At 41.8% G+C, this 26,357-nt stretch overlaps 1 protein-coding gene across 3 annotated transcripts; it reads left to right on the top strand.

Moving 5' to 3' along the window:
* Window positions 1-430: 430 nt before the first annotated feature.
* On the top strand, window positions 431-25,594 carry abl2 (c-abl oncogene 2, non-receptor tyrosine kinase). Of its 3 annotated transcripts, none has more exons than XM_058638206.1 (11): window positions 431-843; window positions 14,146-14,310; window positions 16,603-16,898; window positions 17,047-17,319; window positions 17,614-17,698; window positions 17,828-18,005; window positions 18,124-18,308; window positions 18,413-18,565; window positions 18,752-18,841; window positions 19,111-19,293; window positions 20,743-25,594. In XM_058638206.1, the coding sequence occupies exons 1-11, from the start codon at window positions 627-629 to the stop codon at window positions 22,527-22,529; spliced, it is 3,612 nt and encodes a 1,203-aa protein (XP_058494189.1). In that variant the 5' UTR covers window positions 431-626; the 3' UTR covers window positions 22,530-25,594. The 3 variants fall into 3 exon arrangements, with proteins under 3 accessions (XP_058494189.1, XP_058494192.1, XP_058494190.1); XM_058638209.1 differs by lacking the exon at window positions 431-843 and adding an exon at window positions 11,435-11,911; XM_058638207.1 differs by lacking the exon at window positions 431-843 and adding an exon at window positions 13,706-13,910.
* Window positions 25,595-26,357: the final 763 nt, after the last annotated feature.

Genomic DNA, 26,357 nt, shown 5'->3' on the forward strand with positions numbered 1-26,357 from the left:
ATTTTTCTTGACATTGATTGACAAAACAACAATTTAGTTAAGAGATGGTCCAGGACTAACGGACAAACAGTCACCAACGCGCTACACCCGGTGTTTGTGGATAGTTGGGAGCAGCTCGGTGTCGGCGCTGGAAAGGAGGAGGAGGAGGGGGATCCCGGTGACAGGGGATCGAACCCCCCGCCTTGTGCAATACATCTTCTGTTCTGCGGTAAAGATGGCGGCGTCAGAGGGGGCGCGCAGCAGCCGGACAACGGCAAGACGATTGTGAAAAAAGCCCGACATTTGACTGAATCTCGCTCCTGGAACATCGTTGATTTCTGCTCGGATATCATCTGGATCTCCGGAGTGCGGACAACCGCTGTCACAGGCCCGTGTTGCGAGTTTATTGTTGAAGACAGGGTGAGGGTGGGTGGGTTTCAGTGATTGCTGCTAACGTTAGCTGCTAACTGCAAAGCCAAAATAGCTAGCACAGGCTAGTTAGCGTTAGCTTAACGGTGAAGATCAGCAGGGAGGGGGATTGAGGAAGACTGTTCCGGCCAGGCCGCTCCAGCTTGGGGGAATGTGAGCCAGAGGTGCACAGGGGTTTGCTCGCATCGTCCCGAACGTCCTTACGCCAAACTACTGTGATGGGACAGCAGGTAGGCCGCGTCGGTGAGGGCACATCGACCGCACTCCAGCCACCACAGCCTCACGCGTCCCAACCACACCAAGGGAAGGGGATTCGGGGGAGCGGCGCCGGGAGGAGACCCCGTGAACCCGGCAGTAGCACCGGGACACCACCGGGCAGGACTGCTGCAGTCAATGTGCCAGATCCAGCCATCAATATATTCACACAGCATTCAGGTAATTGGACATAAACGTTCTTAACAAAGGTGTGGATAATGATGAAGTTGTATCATTTGTTTTAATGCTTTACTGCTGATGAGCGACTGCTAGCTCATCCTATGCTAGTTTGACAACGACGCGTGAGCGGAAATAACTATGCCAACTAACAGTGGTTTATCTTTTTTTTTATCCATTTTACTCTTTTGTGTGTGTTTTCAATTTTGCATGTATTACCTTGTATTTATAAATAAGTCACAACTGGGGTCACCCACTCTTTTGTACAGATCATTCATATACAGAAACAGACCAGTCTCTGTAATATTAGGTGATATTATCAGATACAATTATTAATCTCATTTTAGGATGTGTTCAATGTCTTGTGTCTAAATGCTTGCACCACCATATTTTGAATAAGATGACATCAAATAAAATAAAATCACACCAATACAGTTTCATGAACACGACACCATACTGAATGTTACAATGATATTGTGTATCAATAGTAGTCAAAAAAAGGCCCTGTAGTTTAGAAATGCCCAGTCATATGTAATAGATTAGTAGTAGAGTTTTCAGACTGAATGTTTTTGAATGCACCACACATGTGTAGTACTGTAGTACTAGATCAAATCCACCAGCCTTTACTCGTGTGTTAGTTTGTTGGTTCGTTGTATGGGTACAGACATGAGGCCTTTTATTTAGTAAATGGATACAATTGCTCATTTTCAACATCAATGTATGGCAATTAGGGCTGGGGGGGGGATCGATACAGTGAAATATCATGATATTCTGCGTGGCAATGTTATATCGCCAAGTATCAATTTTTTGTTAGCATAAAAATATCAATTGACGTTTCAGTCCACTAGATGGTCCCAAGTGCTCACTCTCACTCAGGCTGTTGTGTGATTATATCGCAATATATGATTTTGCAAATCGTCACACTGTTAAAATAATCGCCTAAGTCATTTTTTGTCAAAATAGTTTTTTTTGCCTAAATCATCTCCTCATGACACCGGCCACCTATGGTAACATCGCCTACATCCTCAGTTGATCAGATCATGTGATTTTACCCCTTTAAGATAATGGCCTATGTCAAATGTGTGAGTGAAGCGGATTTGTTTTTTGTGTTTCCTGAAAAACTTGAAAAAATGAGTTAGGCGATTATTTTAACAGGGTGACGAAATATTCAGTATAACGCAATATCGTGATAATATAGTATCGTGGTGTCTCTGACAATTCCCACCCCAATTGCAATATTGTAGTTCATGTTGCTTGCTGCTTGTTATCTACCAAATCCCAAAAATAGAGAGCTTATTTTAAAAAAACAATAGTCTTCTAAGCTCTGCCTAAAGGGTCAGAGCTGCAGGTTACCTGATTAAGTTTCCCTCCAAGGCTTGTTTGTGCAATACTTGGTTTGGTAAACAGTGATTTTTTTTATTTTTTTTTTGCCTCCGGAGGTTGAGCAACAAACAACAGGCTCACATTACGATACCAAGTGGTTTTCACATGCTTACTTAAATCCTCTGTGTGATCCTCTTTCCTGCTACAACACACTCAATCAGCAGATTGCTTAGTTCGATCCAGTGGGAAATCAGCAGTATAGTATATGAATTATTTAGCTCACCTTCTGTCATTGTATTATTCATTGCACTCAAGTAAAAGTCAGAAGTTTAAAGCTACCCTAGCTTGTGTATTGAATCTGGTGTTAGTGTGGTGAAGAACGGATAGACGAGACAGAGGTGGTGGAAATTACCCCAACATCATAAAATTCCTGCCTTTGAGCTTTAGCTATACATTGATATTATTTGCATCTGTGAGTCATGGATCGCAATGTAGATCTCCATTATCTCTCTGCCTTGAGCTATGGAGAAGTAACTCTGTCATGCTCTAAATGTCCTTCCTCTTTCCTCCCAACAATTTCTCCTGAGGCACTGTTTGTAGAGGCTGATCTGGGCATATAAATCACAAAGATGACTAATCGCAACATGTAATATTGTTATATAATGATTTTTGGATTTAATTTCCTAACTTGATTGTTCTCTTTGAGTGTAAATTATAAGTTGCATTTGTTTGATGCCTGTCTACCTGTGTTTAGATCTGTTTCTCACTCCTATCCATTCTTGAGTGGATGATTACTTCAAACTACTGGCATGGTTTGTCTACTTTCTGCAGATGTTCTAGAACCCGAAAGTAGCAAGCTTTTGAGAATGGAAAGCTGAAAAGTAAATCCCTTCAAGTTGAAATATGTGCAAAGACAGACAGACGGACGGACCTACAAAGTGCAGCTCCATTCACTGTCGGCACTGTTCTGTTCTGTTGATGGCAGGGCAGGAATGGCCTTTTTATAGCTGCCAGGATGCAGTCACATAGGCACTCTGCAGAAAGATTTCTACTCTTCAAAGCACACAATAATAGAACAAAGACTCTTAAGTGAGGAAGCTTGAGACTATGCACTCTGTCTAACACTGACTATCAAAGTGCATTTTTTCTGGTAGTCTATTTATGTGATAATGATGGCGCACTATGTTATTTGCCTTTGTAAGTAAAATTCTTGACTTGGCTCTTTAAAGAGGTTGTATTGGTTTGGTTGGGAAGGTTGAGATGGTTTGGTCATGTGCAGAGAAGGGATAGGGATTATATTGGACAAAGGATGTTGAAGATGGAGCTGCCTGGGCTGGAGGAAAAGGGGAAGACCACAGATGAGGATTATGGATGTTGTGAAGGAGGGCTTGAGGACAGTTGCTGTAACATAAGAGGACACAAGGGACAGGACAAGATGGAGGGAGATGATCCGCTGTGGCGACCCCTTAAGGGAGAAGCTGGAAGAAGAAGTAGTATTGATTGTTAGGGAGTTTATGTTCATTGAGAGTAAAATAAAATATGTCTGAATCTGTTAATGGCTAATAACTCGTTAAAACTCAGAGAAATGTAGATGAAGTTGGTCATGATTTTATAATCATGTAACGGCAGTCGTTTTTTATCAGTGATAAAATCAAGTCAACCAAATTTCTGTCGTTCAGAGTTCTCTTTGCAGCTGCAGTGCAGATTGAATTTATAATGATGACCAGATTTGCCTTGTGTCAGTTTGACAACAACATCATGTGAGTGACCAGTTAAGATAAAAATAATTGATCACATTCAGGGAAGTTGAAGTGTTTAACTTCCTTCTTCTGCTGTAACAGATGCATAGTATAGCTGTGAGTCAGTCAGTGGGTTGAGGTGTTGGGTGTGATTTTGTTTTCATAGTTTATGATTTAAAAAACATTCCTAGTCAAAGCAATTAGCGATTTAATCTACCTTTATAACCACTTTATAGCAGACAAGCATACATAACATGCTAAATAATGACAATGAATGATCCATGCTGTTTCCAGCTGAACTTAGTTAAACAGTAATCTTTGTATTTATTAGAATTCTGAAAAAAAAGTCAATTTCAGTCTGTATTTTCTTGTAATCCCATGTGAAATGACAATAAAGAAATCCAGCTATCTAAAAAGCTTGAAACAATGTCATTGGTTAGTGTCATACAGGAAATGATGGTTTGTGAATTTTGAAATTGCAGCTTAATTTCCCAAATGTTCAAATGGAAGAGCACAACTGTGAGAGCAATAGTGTTAAGTAAAGTAAATATGTGACAGATGGCCTAAGAGCAAGGCCAAGTAATGGAACTTACTTGTCAAAATGAAAGACAATATATAGGCAATAAACTCTATATATTATATGCATTCAGCATGTCATTAAAAGGTATGTATTTTGAAGTCATTCTGGTGTGTTGGTGGTTTGCTACCTGACTTTCCAGCAAGTGTCACTGAGTTTTATTATGTTCTCACTACAGTTTCTGTCAGTAAACCTAAAACCACTGAGTCATTTCAGGGAAGATGAACAGAGATGCTGGAGGGCACTGGTGTAAATTGGTTCTTGTCATTCTCCTCCCCCTCCCTCATATACCCCCCCCCCCCCCCCTTTTTTTTTTTTCTTAACTTCTATAGCTTCCTGTTTTGGGCATTTTTTTTCTTTAGATGAGTCGGTTCCTGTCCCCTGCTCAGGTGTGCAGCAGTTTTCCTCATCTTTGAACAACACCCCCACCAGACAGGCAAGCCAGTGGGAAAACACCAAGCTAAACAAGGACAGACAGTTCTGTGCTAATTCAAAAGGAGTCATACTGACAGCCACCTTTTAAATGTATTGGTTGAGGTCCATTATTGGTAAATAAATTGCTTCAGCATATTGATGGTTCCATACAATACTTCTCTTTCAGTAGTTCATAGAGTTCCATTTCTGCAGTGCTTTCATTTAATACAGACTCTGCAGAGAGGTGAATCCTATGTTATTGAACTGACACAGAGGGATGAATCTCTGGAGAAAACATCCCCTTAATGGTCTTTCCACTGCACCCTTTCAGTGCACTTTATTACTTTTCAGGATTTGTCACTGAAACGGGTGCTATCACTGACATCGTAAAAAATGAGTGATACTACTTCTGAAAAACAACAAAGCAATTGCCTAATCTATTTTTTCCCTGAACAGACCATAGAAATTGGGGCAGGTGTATTGTTGTGCATCAATACTGTAAATATAGAGCCAGCTGTACCCAAAGAGCAGCACCGTTGAAGGTGCCTAGAGGAGAGAAGAGTTGCCTGGATCCTGGATCCAAGGACCTAAGCTGATTTGCATCATCATGGGTGAAATTAGATTACAGACAAATCCACTTTTCTATGGACTCTTATGTACTAAAAGCCAAGCCACTCAGCAGCCACTGCAATATGAGGAGAAAACCCGGAGGCTGTAGGTGAGATTTTAATAGACTTAAAGAAAGGTATTTGCATGGAGTGAAGATGATTTAAGAAAACAAAAAGCTAGTTGTTTCCATGTAACAGCCATTAGCCACCAGGAGGAGCCATGGCCACATCTCCTCTGGGTGAAATTGACCAGAAATTAGGTCAAAACTGTTGAGTCTGATTGATTCGGTGGTAATAAGTAGATGTGTTTGTCAGATTATGGTGTAACGTGGTCTTGTGTCCAAACGACTGCATTTACCATTGATGTGCTCTCTGTAGTGGTTTTTATGTTTGATCATTTGTCTCTCTGTGAATTCATCCATAACAGACTACCTTGTTCGACAACTGACTAACAACCAAGCCACCTTATGATCAGCCTGAACCTCTGACTGTTGCGACGGGCCTTATTCCTCACCCTACATTTAAATATCAGTTAAATGTCCATTGAACACAAGTCCTTCACAATCAAATAAAATACAATCCAGAAATAGATTTAAAAAGACTGTAATGGAATTATGCAAGGAATGGATATACACCCCCGTAAACTCAGTTGTATATTCCTTTATTGTTCTTTGCTGCACTCCAGTGTTCTGCTGCTGCGTTGAGCCTTTGTATCTGCTACCAGTCAACCCTTTGCAGTACCACAGACCTAGGTTTTATTCCTTGGCCTCAACTCTTGTGCAGTTTATATTCTTAAATAGCGAGGATTAATCTGAACAGAGAGTGACTGGCTGTGTAGATGGTGAAACCATCCTTTGCATCTGTCGGCTTCAAAACACCAAATGTTTTCAGCTCCGTGAAGAGGTCTTGCCAAAATTGTTGCAGTGGTTGAGTTTGCGCTCTTGAGCTAGTAAGCCAGTGCAGCAGAGAAATACAAGATATGGTATAGGAAACAGGGTACAGTACGCTATACCCGGGTGCCAAGCCTGTTAAGCACTGGGTTGCTTCCAGGACCAGTCCTCTGTTGATGGCATTATCACAACTGCTTATCTTCTGTGTTCAGGCTAGAGACTTGGCTGCAAGTGCATATTCACACACACACTTACACATTGCATGCACATGCATCCACCAACTATCTCTCTCTCTCTCTTTCTGTTCTTATGAGTGAAGTTGTGTCGTGGTGCAATTTTGTGTGAGGATTATTCAGCATGTTCTACCCCCTCAGTGTAATCACCCACAGCTGACCAGTTGGTCAGATACCCTTAATCTGGGCACCCTGTGGTGCTGCTGTACTCAAATTTGCCATGTGATTATTCTGAAAAGAGAAAGAAGCCATTGCATTTGACTTCTTGCAGTTTGTAGGATTCCTGGTTACATTTCAGCCTCCATTTATCATTTTCAGAAAGTCCTCTGCTACTTCACTCAGTAATAATAGTATTATTATTATTATTATTACATTGTTAATCCAGTTCGAATTTGTGAGACTATTTGTTATACCCCATTTCTAATGGTTAAACAAGCCATTTAATCCTGGGTTTAAACAGGTTTTTCACTGGTGGGAATTTGTTTAATCAGCATTCATTCGTGGGTCAAATTACTTTGTAGTGCATGGGGTTTTACATTGGCTTCGGCTCTAACTGGCATCAGTAGGAACTTAAGCCCCAGGTGAACGTGCTAATTTCTTCTTTGTATGTAACATTATCCCTGATGGCTATGATTTTGTTGTTTACTCTTTTCTTTCGGGTCTCCTTTTGCTTTCAGCATGTCTGTGACGTCGCAATTCATGTAATGTAATGCTGGGCTAAAATAAAAATAAAAACACCACAAGGCAGATCAACCACTAGGAATGGTGATAATGGTCCTTTTTAGCACCTCCGTCCAGGTTTAAAAATTCTGGTTACGCCTGCTAAATTTACTGTGAAAGAGGCTTTAGATGAGTAAAGAAGCCATATACGTCTTTTGTATCATGTTGGCTATACACTGAAAATAGTTACTCCACCGGACTGGTTTCACAGTCTGGTCACTCCCAGCTGTTTGACTAATGGCTGGGTCATACTTGACACTTTGTGTTGTACTGAATTTGTACTGCTCTGGATTTCTGCATGCATGAACACGCCCACGATTCCACGGTTCCCTTCATACTTAAACAAAGGTTGGCGTCAGTCTTGGGTTTCACTCACGGGTATTCGATCTCATATTCCATTCCCTGTAGTAGAAATGTCTCAACAGAAAATTGCAGAAGAAAAGGGCGGATGATGAAATCTGCGCACACATGGACGCGGAACTGTTGACGAGAGCAAAATGATGTTTTAAAGTCGTGGCGTTAGAAAACATGTCGACTGTCAGCATGTTTCTGTGTGAGTGCTATAGAGAGATAATATTGTGGCAGTGGCTCTAAATACATTATCGGTGTTGTGGATCGAACAACGAAGGCTGAGTAGGCAGTCTCGAATCTATCCTGAGGACCGATTGTAGTCATGTATGCTCAGGAATGTGGCCACATGTGTCCTCAAACCACCCCTGAATGCGTTTTCTGTGGTCGGATCTGAGAGCGCATTCAGTATGGATTCACACCTGCACTTTGCCCATTATCAGATCATTGAGGACAAATGTTGATGCCAGGTTTGAACGGGGTCTTATCCAGTGTCTGTTCCTTAAAGTGCGTTACTGTAAAGCAGCTTACTCTACACACGGATTAGCTCCTCAGACATCAATATCAAAATGTTTCTAGTATTGACCCTTATGTGTCCTCAAACCACCCATGAATGTGTTAACCCTTATTAGACAGAAGGCTTTGGAGAGATTTACTGTGGTGAACACACCTCTATACCTGTGGGTAGTTGGCCACATAAACAACCGCCTCAGCCTGACACTTTGCATCGTCCACATACATCATAACTACAGGTGGTAATTGCCAGAGACACCATGATACAATATTATCATGATATTATGATATACTGAGAATTTGCGAAAATCATATTGCGATATTCTCACTAGAGCTGCAACTAACGATTATCATAATCAATTAATCTGTTGATTGTTTTCTCGATTAATCGATTAATCGTTTGGTCCATAAAATAGAAAATCTTAAAAAATGTTGATCGGCGTTCGTCAAACCTGGTGATGTTCTCAAATGTCTTGTTTTGTCCACAAACCAAAATGATTGACTTTTAATGATTTCTTGTTATCCAGAGCAAAGAAATGAAGAAAATATTCACATTTAAGAAGCTTAAACAATCGGAAATCTTGTTTTAATCATGAAAATAGCTTCAAACCGATTAATCGATTATCAAAATAGTTTCATTTGGCGTATGTGTGAAACGGACAAATGCAGTGTGGCTGATGAAGAGTTACTTTCCGGTCATCATATGCCACTAATCCTTTCAGCTGTCACATAAAGAACCACTTAGCTTTTTTTTGCCAGCACACCTTGAGAGAAGCACTTAGAGCCCATTATTAACCCATAACAGACTCTGAGAGGGGCAAGGCAAGGTGAGCTCTGGGTTAGAGCGTCATTCTTCTCCATTCCAGGATGATCCACTGGCGCTAAGCCCCAGACTGTTGTTTGTCCACTCCCTAATTGGCGTATTTCCATGTAGACAGCAGATACGATGGGCCGTATGGACAGAGCTGAATAGAGAACTTTAACAGGCGTTCCCAAAGGTCTGCATGCGTGTGTAATTACTTACTCAGAGGGGTTTGCAACACCAGGATTTGTGAAAAGCTGGGGTCTGCCTGTGTGGACATGTGTGAACTGTGAGCACAAGTCATGCATATGTTTGCTTTCCTGGTTAAGTCATTTGGGAACTAGTGAACCATTTTATCTGCTGTGGAACTGATTCACACTTAGATCAGTAAAGAAAAATGAAAAAAAATAAAGAAGAGCTGTGTTTCTAGATTTTAAGTCCTCAGATCAAGGGAGTTTACAGTGTCACACACACATACACACACTTGTGATCTGACATTAATGAGACTATTGTCCTTTGTCCAGGCCTCTTGAACAACAACTGACTCATGTCTCTCCCCTCAGTCTTAGATTCCCAATGGACTGCTGCTGAAATTGTGGTTGGATTGCTTACAAATCAAGTTAGTCACATGTCAGGAACAAGCACATTGACAAACAAGCAGTTCAACTACATTTCTGCAGCTACGGTTGTAGTGTTGGTTTTGTGGCAGCTTGTCTGTAGTATATTTTAATCATTTTCTTCATTTTGTGCCTGTAATAGAATGTTCTCAAGTAAGTTTCGCTACTGTAGTGTCTCCCGTGTTTGCTTTATTGAATGAGTATCATGGAATAATGTTTGGCTCATTTGCTCTCAAGTTTTCCTCAATAATTTGAAGAGTAAATAAGGGTGTCATATAGAGATTTGCCACCTGACAAAGTGATTTGGAACTAATTTGCTAAAACCGACTTTGACTTCAGTCCATGTATTTTCCTAAATGCGACAGCAGAAAGGGCGGTGTTAAAATGATTTCTGTTGAGGCTCAGTGTGATTCATTGACTGTCGGAAGACTACATCTTGGTACTTAAGACAGGATCTGATCTGGCCTGTCCTACTGCTTATGTAATGTTTTTGTATACTGCGGTTTTTAATTTGGACTTCCTGCAGGCAGTCAGCCATCTTTCTCAGCACCACCATCACTATGCATGTTATTTCTGGATGTCATGTTGCTATCTTTTGTTCTCCAGCAGCTAAAAATATACCCTTACCTCGCCGGTCATGGGCTTCAGATAATGACTGCATTGTTTTTGGTTATGGTGTGCAAGTGACGATATTGTTGTTTAATACATGGATGTGAAAGTTTTACAGGCACTCAGAGACACAGACAGCTGCAGGATAAGCAGCAGGGTGTAGGGACAGCTCAGGAATGTCACCATTGATGGTGTGTGTGTGTGTGTGTGTGTGTGTGCGTGTGTGCATCATGTGATGTGTCACCTCTGTCTCAGCTGTCTTAGGGGGAGCAGGCTTGGCATGAAGCCCCTCCAACTTGCAAATGCCCACTCTGCTTAGCTTAACAAAAAGCTGCAGTTTCTTCTCAGTGCACATGTGCTGCACTTGACAACACACACGTTAAGGCACACGGACGGGCACACGACATACCTCAGGCTGGCCAACTGCTCCTTCAATCAAATGTCTCAGCACATGAGGTTTGAGCTTGGCCAAGAAAAACAGCATCTTCCTGTTGGTTGGATTTTAGAAAGACTTTAAGGAGATTGAAGAAATATGATCAACCTGATTGAACTGGCTCCTGTAATGAAAAACATTTGTTATAATTGGGCTGCTTCATATGAGCCTTGGGATGCTGTGCTAATTAGTGATTTGTTTTTTTGTTGTTGTTTTTTTAACTGTTGATGTTCATGTGTGATGACTGCAATTAAGATTCTTTGAATAGAGACCACTGACAAATGTGTGTTGCATAATATAACTCTCCCCTCCTTAAAAACCTTGCTCTATTCATTTTTATAAGATAGATAGCCCTGTATGTAAGAGGAGCAGCTCTGACAGTTGGCTCAGCCTTGGTATGGCAGTTGCGGTCATGCACATTTACACACACACACACACACACACACACACACACACACACACACACACACACAGGTGGGGGTCAATAGGATCTCTCCTTCCCCTGGGGAACAAGAGCAGCCATCTGCTGCTGGCCACAGTGCTGCTACAAGCCCCACACACTCCTCCACAGCACACATGCACACGTCACATTCAGCTCAACTTTCTGCCATACCATACACACTGCCCTACCCCCAACCTATGTCTGTATCTACATACCCCCTCCCAACCACACCACCACCGCTGCCACAGGCCTATCTCGCTCCCTCTCTCTCCGCCATGTTTTGCCATCCCTTACAGTGCGTTAAACCACAGCGAGCATCAGTCATGTGTGTCTGTGCTCTCCAGCTGGACCTTGGAAATCTTGACTCCTCAAGGCCACATCAAAGCTAAGAGGGAGTTCCCAGCAGGAGACGGCTAGTCACTACTGTAACTTCAGATGTTTAGGTGGTTTTATTCAAGGACAGCGTGGGTAAATACATTATCTGGGGGGTCTTTCTCTGATCGCCTGTCATAGAGACTCCACTGTGAAGATGTCTTGGAATGCTAACCTACTTCAGCTTCTTGTTCTTTAAGAGGAGAATGTCCACTCGTGCTTTTCAGTCTCCACTGTGGTAAGTCTACATAAACACAGTGAGGCTCTTGATCAGTTGGTCGGACTCGGCACAGCGGCGAAAACCAGTGTGTTTCTTTTTGGATTCTGGGACTGGTAGCTGACCAGATCAGAGCAGAAGATGTACTGGGAACTGTGGCTGAGCCAGGTCACGGCCAGTGCCGCACTACAGTGCATGTTGGTCCAGAACAAAGGTGAGCAAGTTGTGTGTGCAGATGTTGTGGCATAGAGGACAGAATAGATATTAAAGAGCTGCTGGCATATGACAAATTAGTTTTAAATGTGCTGAAGTGTGTAGATCACACAGCTGGGAAAGTATCTCCACTGTCATGTGTCTTGTGTGGCATGTGCCTGCCACATGGTGTAGACTAACTGTGGAAAATGTTTGATGCCTGCCAACTTTGAAAGATTACAGCAATGGTACAATTGTCACTCAATTATTTGAATTTCTGTGTTCCAGCCTAAAGTGGTGATAAATGAAGAGTTTGTTTAACCCCGGAAAGCCATGTCATGTTTCAGAAGCTTGAAGTGATCGTTATTCTTACAGACTCATGATAAACATGTTGATTTGCCTCAAGCACAAGTTTGTTGTTGTAGATTCTCATGTTCGAAACCAATGTGAAACCAATGTTAATGTCTGATTTGTATGTGATTAGTCACACATTTTTTTATCTTTGGGTATTACTTATTACTTCAGGTTGGCTTCATTGATGCTAGATTACTACATTAAGACATACTATACTATCTACTATCTAATTTATGATTTGATGCTATATGTTTTCATACCGAATGCTGTCCTTTTTTGTAATAACCGCTATGAAATGAGTCGCAGAGCTCTCGGATGCCTCAATATCTGCATTACATATTGTTTTCATTTGACGTGATTTGGAATTGCATTGCATTGTTTTGCAGAGAAGACAATATGTGTGCAAACCTGCTCTGTTCTTCTCCATCTTTATTGAAACCTGACCTCACTGGCAACCCTGGTCTCATATTCAAGAGAATTGCTGCAGGGAGAAAGAAAGAAATTGTTGTCAAAGAGTTTCTTCTTTAAAATAGTTTGGGTTTTAGATATTTGCATGTCACAAGAGCAGAATTGGCAAACTGAGCCCTTTCTTGTCCTCATCAAAGCCTTTTGTCGTCTGTTTCTGTTAAACATTTCACTTCATACACAAGTGACATTTTTTCCCTTGATCTAAGACTTAAACTTTTAGTATTTAATATTTTGAGCAAGTGTGATTCAAAGTGTATGTGGCACCAGACCACCTCTGTTTATATTACTTATTTTGGTTTCTCTGTTGTATGTAGTGTATAATGCAATCTGGTTCAATTGAACCATTAACCTGCGTCCTCTCAAAAGTCTTAAAAAAATCAAAATTGCAATTTGATATAGTAAAATGAGCAAATTACAAAGGACATTCTGTGTCAAACAAAATGTAAAAACATGTTAAAAACAATTTATAAATTTGAGTTCTTATCCTTGCATTAGAATATAGCAGTTCATTTTTCATGTTTTGAAACTATTATACAGTGAATATTGAATTAAAGCATCACCTAAAAAACATTCTAATCTAATTGAATCAAATGGTAATACTGTGTCAGAATCAACGCAGTACTTTGTTTCCCCCCAAAAGTTACAGTTCACAGTTTGAGATTACTTTATTACTTAAAAATATTTATGTGTATTTTTCTGTTTGAAAGTATTGTGTACACGTTCTCCCTTCTCCCTCCCTCTATCTCACCTCCCGGCTCTCCCACTCGTTCACCAGCTGTCCAGGCATGCAGTGACTTTGGCAGCAGCTGCTGAGTGAAGTACACATTGGCGTTGCATGTATGAACACATAATTGTGTGTCGGTTGGTGTGTGTTTTGCAGCTATGGCAATCACTGTGTTCTGTGTAGGGAGGGGACAGTTCCTATCTCAGTGGTGTTGAAGCTCCTCCCTCTTGTTCGCTGTATATACACACGCATACCAAAGCACTCTCACCTCAGATCTTACATAGCTCAGGCTACACACCGTACATCTGTGTGTGCAGTCAGTGATAACAGTGCTCTTCACCAAGTAGACGGGTTAAAGTGATGCTTTTGAGGTGCCTGCAGGCAAGCAGCAGTTTTGATGAAGAATGGACAGCTCTTAGCAGCTGTCAGCATCGCCACACAGGGCTCACGCAAGGGACTAATCATGGACACACAGGTAGACAACCTGTGAAATGGACCCGTACATTTATGAGAATCTAAATTTGTGCGGTGTGTTAAAAAGAGCATCAATCCTGTCATCAGCCTGCCCTTCAACACAAGTGCTGTTCGTCAATTTGATATTCGTCTGTACTAAGCAGTTACTACTCACTGGTTTGAATGATATTGCTCGTTTACGCGTCTAATGAGTTACCGCCTTTTATTCCTGACCATTTTTTGTCCTCTTTCTCCAGAAGCTCTTCACCGGCCATTCGGCCTGGACTCTGCGGCACTGACGGAGGCGGTGCGCTGGAGCTCCAAAGAGAACCTGCTCGGAGCCGCCGAGAGCGACCCGAACCTCTTCGTTGCACTTTATGACTTTGTCGCCAGCGGAGACAACACGCTCAGCATTACCAAAGGTAAACTAAAAAAGTGGGACAGCGAACTAAAATCAGTAAAGACAGTCTTGATTAATGAATTCATGGCAACAAATTCCGATTTCACGCAGATGTTTGTCACATCTGTCATGTGGTATGATGAGACAAGACAGGAAAGACCTGCCTCGTAGTCTCACACCATTTTCATGCATCATCACGCAAGGTTGGCAGTGACGTTACTCCGGGAGAGATTTTTCCATGTTTCACGCCTTCTTGATCATCACTGTTGACACCTGTAGCAACAGGGAATAGTGATTCCCGTATGTGAGTCATCAGTAATATCCTCAGGGCATGGTCAATGATTGGCAGGTCGGCACCTCCTTAAAAGACATTTTGTGTAGTTAAGTGTAGTTATACCATAGGAATGTTGTGTGTCAATAGAGCATACCTTACATGCATTGACATCGTCAGTATAATTTTTTTTTTGTTCTCCACCCACCAGAACACGTAAAACCCCTCTTTAAACTTCAGTTGAATTATTTTACGTCACCGTGAGCCAAATGCTTCGTTATCCATCACTGCGGACTCTGAAAAATATCTAAACCTTTTCACCATTTTCCTCATCGTTCACACTTTTTCAAACATTGTGTCTTAAGTTAACTCCGTCATCAAGCTCTCCCCTGAGTAATGAGCTTAAAATACCCTCATATTATCCAGAGACAGCCAGACTCATGTCCCCAACTGGTCCAAAGCATTAAACGTGGCAGTTTGTTAATTATCCGTCCGTTTTAAGGGTTTATGGCAGCTGCTTGGGGTGGAAATGATGTTTAGACCCTGACTCATGGAGTGAATCTAAGATTCCTGTCCACATGTGCACTCCCGGGCTCCACTGCTCTTTTCCAATCTGACCAAGTCTTTTCTGTGACACATGGAAACACCCCAACGTGCCTCTGATACCTCTTTAATATGGAATTTATTCAACTGTAATAATAACAGGTGGATGGATGTGTGCAGCAGGATGAGGCAGATCACGGAGAGGGATTAAGCACATTCTCATCTGGGGCTAATCATTGTCTCTCCTCTCCATGCCAGGCCAAACCAGGCTAGGCTTGGCCAGACCAGAGCCCCCGCTTCAGGCACACATGGCTCCCAGTGTTAGAGAGGAAGGCAGTCAGTGTTTCCACTCCCACAAAACCTAAAGGCACAGAGGACAGACACAGTGGAGACTGGTGAATTTGTTGGGCTGGATGTGGATAACCATCTCTGTTTAATGTAGCTCTATGGATTCCTGGCATAGTGTGTGGAGTTCTATGAGCTCAACCTGCAGGTCTAGTTAGTGGGGATGTGTTTGTAGGTAAGGGGGACTGGATCTGTAGTAGTTAAATGTTATATCTGTGACTATTGGACTAAAGTCTTTGTAGCTGCCTTTTCTTACAGTTTTAAGACTGACATTGACCTGTGGCCACACCCTGATTGTCTTCAATCCTGCCATTTAAGAGAGACATTGTAACAGAGGTTCCAATGCAGGGGGCGTCGTTGCTGCAATGCGTGGCACACAGATTGAACCGTGCTTAGTCTCTGGAGCAGTGCTACATCATCTGGCAGGGTTTTTAGCCTAATCAAATAAATTCATGCAACTATACTGCCATTGATTTACCTTGTAATGCAAAGTAAATCACTGTCAAAATCTACTTTTAGTTCATACTCAGGAAGATGGTAATGGCAGTGTAGAGGTTAGACACTACCCTTGCCCTGCAAACTGAACTTTATCACTCCCAGGTTACCACTACCCTCTGTCGCTTCCGCCCTTTTCCCCTTTGCCAATCTTCCATCCCGACTGATTGCTCTTCCATTCCCTGTTGTTTGTTGTTCTGATGGATCCTTCCCTTCTCCAGTCTCCAACACATCAGCCTCTCCCTACCCTCATTTCTCCCGCACTGACGTCAGAGACAGAAAGATCAGACCATGTCCTGACATGCCAGGTTTTCGGCAAGCCTTTTATGACAGACAGGCCGCTCCTCTAACCCTGTCGTTGTTCCATAGCTTTGGCTGTATTTTCAACAAGAGGCACGTCACTTCCATGACTCCTCTCACTTCCGTAAGATCTGATATTAATGCATAATGACAGACATAGTCATAGACATAGACAGATACATTGTGGAAGTTTGTTCTAAGCATTGTTTGAAACTTGAAAATCTAAATCATGTTATCAGAATCAGATGTTTCTAAACCCTCCAATGGGGGATTTTGGTAGTAGCCAGGCTGGGATCATAGCCACTGGGACATTCCACTACCGTTTTATCCAATCTTACAAATTTCCCCTCCTGTGTCCAGGTGAGAAGCTGCGTGTGCTTGGCTACAACCAGAATAGGGAATGGAGTGAAGTGCGCTCTAAGAACGGCCAGGGCTGGGTGCCCTCCAACTACATCACACCAGTCAACAGTCTGGAGAAGCATAGCTGGTACCATGGGCCCGTTTCTCGTAGTGCTGCAGAGTACCTGCTCTCTTCTCTAATCAATGGGAGTTTTCTGGTCCGGGAAAGCGAGAGCAGCCCCGGACAGCTGTCCATTTCTCTGCGGTATGAAGGGAGGGTCTACCACTACCGGATCAATACAGCCTCTGATGGAAAGGTAGAGCCACCAACAGTTTACGATTAGTTCAAATTCTGTCATGTTTGAAATGTTGAAGTAGATATGTAGAGTTTTTTTCTGTGTAGCTGTTGGTGTTTGGACATAACAAGGTTCATCCTTTCTTCTGTCTTTGTTCCTCCCCCCTCAGGTCTATGTTACATCCGAGAGCCGTTTTGCCACCCTCGCTGAGCTGGTCCACCACCACTCCACAGTAGCCGATGGCCTGGTCACCACATTGCACTACCCAGCGCCCAAATGTAACAAGCCCACAGTGTATGGTGTGTCTCCCATCCATGACAAGTGGGAAATGGAGCGCACAGACATCACCATGAAGCACAAGCTGGGAGGGGGGCAGTACGGGGAGGTGTATGTGGGAGTGTGGAAAAAGTACAACCTCACAGTGGCTGTCAAAACGCTTAAGGTTAGTAGACCTTTGAAGTTATCTTTTGATTTTTCTTTTTTTGAACTTCACTGTGAAAATGTAAGATAGAATAATATCCTGTTTTGGTGGATATTTTCACAACATCTTTGAAGTTTTAAATGATAGGGCATGGCCAAAACGATGGATATAGATTGCCATCTGCAGGTGCACTTTGGCATTGCACATGGTTATCACTATTAATAATGAATGGCACTTTTTTCTCTAAATCTTACAGCGTCTCTCTTTGTAAAATCTTTGTTTTAATTGTATGTCTTTGCCTTTCTACAATAACAGGAGGACACCATGGAAATTGAAGAATTTCTAAAAGAGGCATCAGTTATGAAGGAGGTCAAACATCCAAACCTTGTTCAGCTATTAGGTCAGTTGTTTATTTTAAGCATGAATTAAATGCTGCCCCATAGAGCCTACCTTTAATCAACATTGCGTTATTGCTGTCTTTGAAAAACACGTTCAAATGTTGCATCATTTCCATCTGTGGTCTACATAGGTGTGTGTACCTTGGAGCCTCCCTTTTATATTGTGACGGAGTACATGCCGCATGGTAACCTACTGGACTACTTGAGAGAGTGTGATAAAGAGGAGGTGAACGCTGTTGTGTTGCTCTACATGGCAACACAAATCTCTTCTGCCATGGAATACCTGGAAAAAAAGAACTTCATCCACAGGTAAGGGATGAGTCCATCCAAGTATGTGTTGTTGTAAGAATTTAATAGTGTCCAGTTAGTTATTCCTGTATTAGTCCACACATGTGAAAGACTTTTCTCGTGTTACCTCACCCTGTAGGGATCTTGCTGCAAGGAACTGCCTGGTCGGGGAGAATCATGTTGTGAAGGTTGCAGACTTTGGCTTGAGCAGGTTGATGACTGGTGACACCTACACTGCACATGCTGGGGCCAAGTTCCCCATCAAATGGACTGCACCCGAGAGTCTTGCTTACAACACCTTCTCCATCAAGTCTGATGTGTGGGGTGAGTGATACATGTGAATACGACCATGCTAAGCTTTGCTTCTTCTTTTGTACTCCATTTCCACTGAACTAACTTTTGATCCACTGACATTTTCTTTTGTACAGCGTTTGGGGTCCTGCTGTGGGAAATTGCTACATATGGCATGTCTCCATACCCTGGCATTGATCTGTCTCAGGTCTATGACCTCCTGGAGAAAGGATATCGTATGGAACAGCCTGAGGGATGTCCACCCAAGGTCTATGAACTCATGAGAGCATGTAAGTAGTAGCTGTTTGACCTACTTGTGGGAGGACATTAATATTTTTATCCATTTACAATCTTGATTTTTTGTTTTTTTCTTATTAATTTTTAAAATCTCTGTGAAATTAATGTATTTAACCTGGATCACTTTAAAATCTCTGTTTCGAGTCAGCACTTGCTTTATAATAATTTCTCTCTACCAGGCTGGCAGTGGAGCCCATTAGACCGACCTTCATTTGCAGAAATCCACCAAGCATTTGAAACAATGTTCCATGACTCCAGTATCTCTGAAGGTATTGTAACACACATAGCTTGTTCTCAGTTCATTTAGTTTGATTGCCATGATTATGAAAAGCTAAACACTTTGTCTCATTTAGCTCCTAAAGCTGCTACTCTTATCACGTAAACTGGATTTGGGTCACAGTACCGACACTTTTTTTTAAGAATACAAAATCGTCATGGGGGAGATGTTCACAAGAGTGGATTCTTATTTACTTCACTTTTGGTTAATTTGTTGTAAATGTGGATCTCAGCTGAGTGATTTCATCTTTTTGCATTGCAGAGGTGGCAGAGGAGCTTTGTAAGACGGCCTCCTCTGGTCACTTTGGACCACTGCACTCCTTCAGTCAGGACATGCCCCTGCTGCCTTCCAAATCTCGCACACTCCACAAGCACACGGAAAACAAGGAAAACATAGAGGGCGGACTGGATGGGCGCACTGACCATGGCACACACAGCCACTCAGGTACAGCCAGGCTTCCCGGCCTCACTACCAACCAGTCACGTGCATCACATTATAAGTCTGCAGGTATCCAAAAGAAAGCCAACTCAGAGAATGATCTGCAACGCCGCCAAGCCCGCCGCCTAAAGAGAAGAGCAATGATATTCCTCACCAAATGACCGCCAGTCAATCTGACAGCAGTTCTTCAAGCACAGCCTGACAAGTCCCTACAAATGATTTGACTTGTATTTAGTTTTATGAAGTTTTGAGTAATTCATCCTTAAAATTAAAGTGCCCGTGTCCTTGTCATTCAACACCAATTAAAACATTTGCTAAACAATAGTGCCAAACCTAAACTATGAACAAATCCCCAAAGAACATATTTAGCTGATCAAAGAGTCAACAATCTGTCATTCAACTCTGCTTTCAGTCATTTTATGTGATGTTGTATTAACATTAGTAATCATTTATTTCTTGTACTCTTCTGTATTAATATTTGCTAACCCTAATATTAAATTCCAATTTTATTGTCCGTTTGTCGTTTTGTGTTTAACTTATTACATATTTATTTGTTCAGTGTTGAAAATAAACATTTGTTTGTTTGTTTGTTTGTTTTTAAAGGCTTTTTGGTATTTGTATATTTATGTTAAGGACCCTGTCCTTTGTCTTGGTTAATTTACTTTCATTTTGCCCATTTATTTATTGATTATCAATTAAACAACTCCAATAATGAAGTAAAGACATTCATGCATAACGTTTCACACGGCTTACAACACTGAAATTGTCATGAGACAAATTAACTATTTCTCATCAGTGAGTGAGTGCATGAGTGAAGGATAACGGTGCTACAGAAATGCAGAAATTTATTCTGAATATTTATTTATGCACATTTGTTTTTAAATGCATATAATGGATGATGGGAATTAGAGTAAAATATATTCTATGTGTATTGACTTGCTTTCCTCTGTATTAACCATGATATAATATGATGAGTTTTTCCTCTTCATTTCCCTCAAGTCATTATCTGTTTGGTGAATTTTATCAAATAATTTATTTATTAAAAAGCAGAAGGCTTGTAACGATCAATTTTCTATGAGCTAAGTTAAATAGCAGGTTAGATAATATTAGGGATTAGGCAGTCTCTGTTTGGCTCATGTAATCATGAGGTCCCAGAGGTATATTCATCCTACCATCTTTTATAAGAGGAACTTGAACGTAAATCATTAAATACAAATCTTCTATATCCTTCACTTAAATGCTTTTTCCTCACTCTTCAATCCCTAAGGAGGAAAGAGCAGCTTTTACAGAGAAAGAGGATAGTCCATTTTATTATTTAACAGCATACTGCCGTCTAAGGCAGCCGCGGGAAACTGTTTCAACCTTTTTTTTTTTTCTTTTTTTTTTGTGTGTTCTCGTTGTGTTGAGCTAAGCTTCTATTTATCGTTTTAATCGGTTTCTCTCATCTCTTGCCAGGCTGGGCTTCATTGCTGGGAGGCGATGGACGATCAGGTGGCTCCCCAGCTTTGCCCAGAAAACAGCAGCCACGAGATAAATCTCCCGGCAGCCTTTTAGAGGATACACAGGATATGGGCACGTTTACAAGAGACCGCAAGACTAGCTTCTTTAGCTCCTTCATAAAAAAGAAATCTTCCTCCTCTTCTTCCTCCTCCCAGCTCCAACAGAGCCTTCCAACACCACCCAAGAGGAGTAGTTCTTTCCGGGAGATGGAAACACAGCCTCACAAGAAGTATGAACCCACTGCTGATTTCAGTGCTCCTCCTCCTTTGCCTCAGTCAGACAGTTTAGGAGGCTTTTCTGCCTCTCCTTCCCACTCCCAAGGGGAACCCGCCCAGACCCAGTCGAGGTGCTGTGGGGCGGCTTTCGGGCAGAAACCCTCAAGCGGAGGCCTTAGTTCACAGGTGACGAGCAGTAGCACCTGGGGAGGGTTGGCTGGCTTTTTTACCCCACGACTCATCAAAAAGACCCTGGGGCTACGGACAGGAAAGACACCCTCTTCAGACGAGGGTGGGAGTATAGTTGGAGGGCCCAAACCCTTCCCTAGGTCCAATTCTACCTCCTCTATGTCATCTGGACTGCCAGACCTGGAGCGCATGGCTCTAACTTTACCCAGGAACCGCAGTGCAAAAACTCCTCTGGAGAGAACTGCCTCCACAACTTCCCAGCCAGAGAATGGGGCGGCACAGCCCTCTGAATCTCTGCTGAGGAGGATGGACGAGGGGACGGCACAAATCAGGGAAAGGCCCAAAGCCAAGCTACTACCCCGGGGCGCTGCTGCAGGGATGAGGGCACCAGGAGTTGGGGGGGAGGTTGGGGAATCAGACACTCTCTCCCGAGTCAAGGAGGGTAAAGAAGAGAGTGGGGGAGGACTGGAAAGGCAACAGAGTTGGTCATCTCCCTTAAAGAGCTCCACATCTACCACTTCCTCAGCTGCACCGGGTGCACCAACCCACAACCACAAAGTTCCAGTCCTGATCTCCCCCACGCTGAAGCACAGCCCAGCTGACGTGCACTTAGTCGGGCTTGACTCTCAGGGGAATCGCTTCAAACTGCTGTCTGAGCACCAAGCAGACCGGGACAGGCCGCGTCTTGTAAAACCCAAGTGTGCTCCTCCACCGCCTCCCACTCTGCGCGGCCTGCAACACTCCTACAGCGGTGACGGTGAGGAGCAGTTAGGAGGTGCACCTGTGGAGGTGAATGGAGACACATTAAAAGGTCACAGGTCAAGGCGAACGTCAGGGGGAGCAACGACGGGCAGACCGTCTGTGCCACCACCACAAGTGCCTCCTGCGTCTTCTTCTGCCATCACCAACACAACGCCAACCAAAATGGCCAATGGAGCCACCCCCACTGCCTCGCAAGCGGCACAGTCAGCCGGTTCCAAAGTGGCACTGCGGCGAATCAGGCAGCAGGCAGAGAGGGTTCCCCTGGAGCGGGTCAGCCGTGAGGCCCTGCTGGAGTGCCTGAGCAGCGTCCTCCAAGCCAGCTCCGAAAGCCCATCCAGCAGCCAGGTGCTGGACGCTGGCCACCAGCTGCTAGACTACTGCTCAGGTTACGTGGACTGCATCCCACAGATGAGGAACAAGTTTGCCTTTCGAGAGGCAGTGGGAAAGCTAGAGCTCAGCCTGCAAGAACTAAGGGCTTCGTCTTCAGGGGGAGGACTGAGCAGTGTGGGGCCCAACACTGTACTGGACAACCTGCACAGCTGTATTAAAGAGATTAGTGATGTAGTGCAGAGGTAGCCACTGTGACAACAGCAACAACTGGCAGCCATGAACACACATCAGATCGCCTTTTTATGTTTCTGGTTTTATCAACAGCTTTTTGTGGGACAAAAATCTCTAAATCTCTGAATCTCTCTATGTACCTCAGAGAAATCTCTACAAAATGTAATCTTTTATTGTTTACAAACAACTGTTTCATAAAATGCCAGTGTGGACACTAACTTTGCTCTGACTTGTACATATTGAAAAAATGTTTATACTGAACTAAATGTGGTTTAAGTCGCACCATGAGATGTTTGGACACGATGGTCATGATGATAATGGCCTCCCTGTTAAGTGAATGTCGAGTGTATCAGCTGTGTGTAGCCAGTCTGGAGAATAGTTAAAGCTCCTTCTGCTTTTCTGTCAGTCCGTTGCATTACTGAGCGAGAATGATAGCGGTTGTTCCCAGCCTTACTGAGAATACAACACAACTGTTTGTCCTGTTTGCTTCAGCTCAAGCTGTGTTTCACTAGTATGTGAATCATGAGTGTTTTGCTCAGCATCTGGGAAATTCGATGACCATTTGCCAATATTTAAAGCCATTTAGGGTCACGATTTGACATTTGTATTCCTGTGCATATGTGTTGTTTTTTAGTTTTTTTTATCATTTGGATTTTATTTCATTGATTGGTCGGTAATTTTCAGTAGCGAAACAGTTGTTATGAAAGTATACACACCTCCCAAAAACTGCTTATTTTTGTGATGACAGTCTTGTTTTTTTTGAGGATAATCTTAAGAGTAATCAGCCATTTAGTGACAGTGACATTCCCAAAACAAAAGTGAGACCACTGACAACCATTGAAGGGATCATTTGTATAATTGAAATACCATTGTGTTCTTTTGACAAGCGTGTAGCAAGTGGAATTTTAAGTTTATGTTTCAGTAGTATCAAATACAGGCTTATCAAATTTAAAACAAGAAGAAAGTGTATATAAAGGCATATAAAGGTATTTTTGTCTCCCCCCCACAATACTGAAGCTTAAATGACTGAATGTAGGGGGTATTTCATCATATGCACAGCATTTGACTTTGCTCCAGTGACATGACTGATGCTTACACCTTAACACAGTGCCACATAGATGGGGGCTCCCCAGCCCCCTAAAGCATTATAACGTCTCTATCCTGGTATCCTTGCACATTACATTTCATTCATGTATGATGGAGCATAACAGTGTGGAGCATGGAGAGGGAGAGCACAGAGTCACACATGAGCAGGTGAACTGGGACAGTGTTTCTATATGTGTCCTTCTGAGTATGGACATTGTTGGATTCCCTGTAGCCTTGTCATGGCCGCAGTGCCTCAAATCCTTCAACGTATGAACACTATGATAATGCAGAGACCTACTTTACACTAATCACACAGTACTGATCTCTCAGCAAGCAAAACTGCAGTATGTCTTCAGCACATGAGCGATTTGTACATTATTTGGTTCAAAGAAAAATGCTTTTTAGAATGTTATGTATGAACTTGAATTTTAAATTATTCTTTTCTTTTTTTTTTATTAAAAGCACAGACCTATTTTGAGAAAAGAGTGTAAATATTTGATTTATTTCATATCCAGGAAACAAGATTTATGTGTGGTCACAGCATAAGGAGCAATGTTTTTGATGTGCAAGACTGAGGCCAATCCACCCAGACCTGAGCATCTGCTTTATGAATGTATTATTCTTCAGTTCTGAACCCAGCCGAATGTTCATCTGCATGACTCTTTAATCTCCTAAAGTGGGATTTATTTATTATGTAATACCTTTTCTTGGCCCAATAATGCTAATGTCCAGAAACAACTGCTCTGTTTTTTGAGCACAAACAAAACTGTGTACAGTGCACACAAAACCACAAATGTATTTTTTTTCCCTTTTGTTTCTGTGGCTCACATCTTTACACTGGATAAGACACATTAGTTCATTGACGTGTTTGCATCTAAATATTACAAAATCTATTCAATAATACTGTCTTTTAAAGGCACTAACTTTTTCAAGTAAAACTTCTCGTTTCATGTTACTGTCCGGAATATCTTGTTTCTTGTCTATCAGGACACTTTGAGACACCTATGATTCATTTTGATACTCACTGTGCATTATAAATAACATGGCCAACCTTTTTTTTTTTTATTTTAATGTTTATTGTGCCTTTGTGTGGAATGTGGATAAATATGTACAGACATCATCACTGCAAGAAATCACAGTATGGCAATGATCAAAACTATGCTATTTCTTTTTTTTTGCCATGAGATTATCACTACATCATGCCCTCCTGTTATTTGGTGGTTAACAGTCAGTTAAAAAATCTATATATTTTCTTTTAGATTCTGTAGTTACAAAGTCATTTACTTTGGACATTTATTGGTGGCCATAAACACTGTTAATGCAGCCACACCTATTTGGTTAAACAAATGAACCTGCTGCTCATAAAATGTGTCTGAAACATTTGTCTTTATAATTGCCTTACACCATTCTGGTCTGTTTGCCTGTTAGGTTTTTATTGATTTTAATGCATGTCTGTGGAACAGGTTTCCAAAAAACAAAAACAAAAAAAACATTTTTTCCTGTCATTGACCACCACAGCATCAATGAATTAATTGAGTACCAATGCTTTTCCTCCTCATATCTGTTATCTTAACCAGTGCTGTTTAATATCTCAACTGACCACCTTTCTGCTCATTTTTATGATAAATCGTCTACATTGTCTTTAAGTTGCCTGTGTTTATTCTTCTGTATATTTGTCCCCCCCCCTCCCCCTTCTTCTGTCTCCCTGTTTTGGAGAGCAGCTCTGGAGAGCGTGTGTACACATCATTATACCAAAGGCCACTTCTTCAGTTCTACAAGTGCAATGTAAATCCACACACACACACACACCATATTGGAAGATGTGAATCTAAACAGGGATGCAAATGGCAGAGATGTTAACGTAAATTTTTTATCCTACAAAATATATATTTTGTGTTTTTGTTTTTTAATTTAAAGCTCACGTTATATTACTGTGAAGTTCTGCTTATCAGTGTTAAGCCTATTGTAAATAATAAAGATATTGATGAATACTGTTTTGATTTTAGTTGTTGAGCTGCTTTAATCCATTTCATGAATACTCATGTGTTTTGACTTCTGACAGCACAGTTACCACATCGGCCTTTCACTTTGTAGAGTTTGTTGGTGAGGAGTCAACAAAATGCTTACACATCTAAAATGAATGGGAGTTGTCTTTAAATCAGGTATAAATAAAATTGAAATTATAAATATTTCCTGGATTGAAATGTAATTTAAATAATTATATATTAACTGAGCTGCTTATTATTTAGGTGTGCTGAGTTGCAATACATTATGCTACATTTTCAAATTAAGTAATTTGATGAACATTGGTACATACACCCAATTAATAATAATAATTGTATTATCATTATTATTATTATCATTAATAATAAGGGCTCAAGAGTGGTGCCCTATTGAATCTGCCCTTTTTATTCTTTTTCTTTCACTTCCTCCATGTGAGAACCTTGCCATACATGAAAACTTGCCAAACTTGTGCACATCAAAAGCAGCAGGCCTCCGCCCTGTCTATTCTTTTTCACCTTCTTTTTAGGGCCATCCGGTCCACAATGATAAAGGTGCCACCGACTGTAACATACGTCTCATTAACATGATGGTTTAAGGGTGTGATCTACATTTGCTAGACTCAGACATAACAAATTATTGGTGGTCTCTCTCTAGGGCCATGCAGTGGCCATTGTAAATTTGTAAACAGTTAATTTACCCATTATGGGACTAACATTTTATTGCTGTCCCTTCACACCCTGACATGCATGTGGG

The sequence above is a fragment of the Solea solea genome, chromosome 9 (genome assembly GCF_958295425.1).
Source record: "Solea solea chromosome 9, fSolSol10.1, whole genome shotgun sequence".
NCBI classification, from domain to species: domain Eukaryota; kingdom Metazoa; phylum Chordata; class Actinopteri; order Pleuronectiformes; family Soleidae; genus Solea; species Solea solea.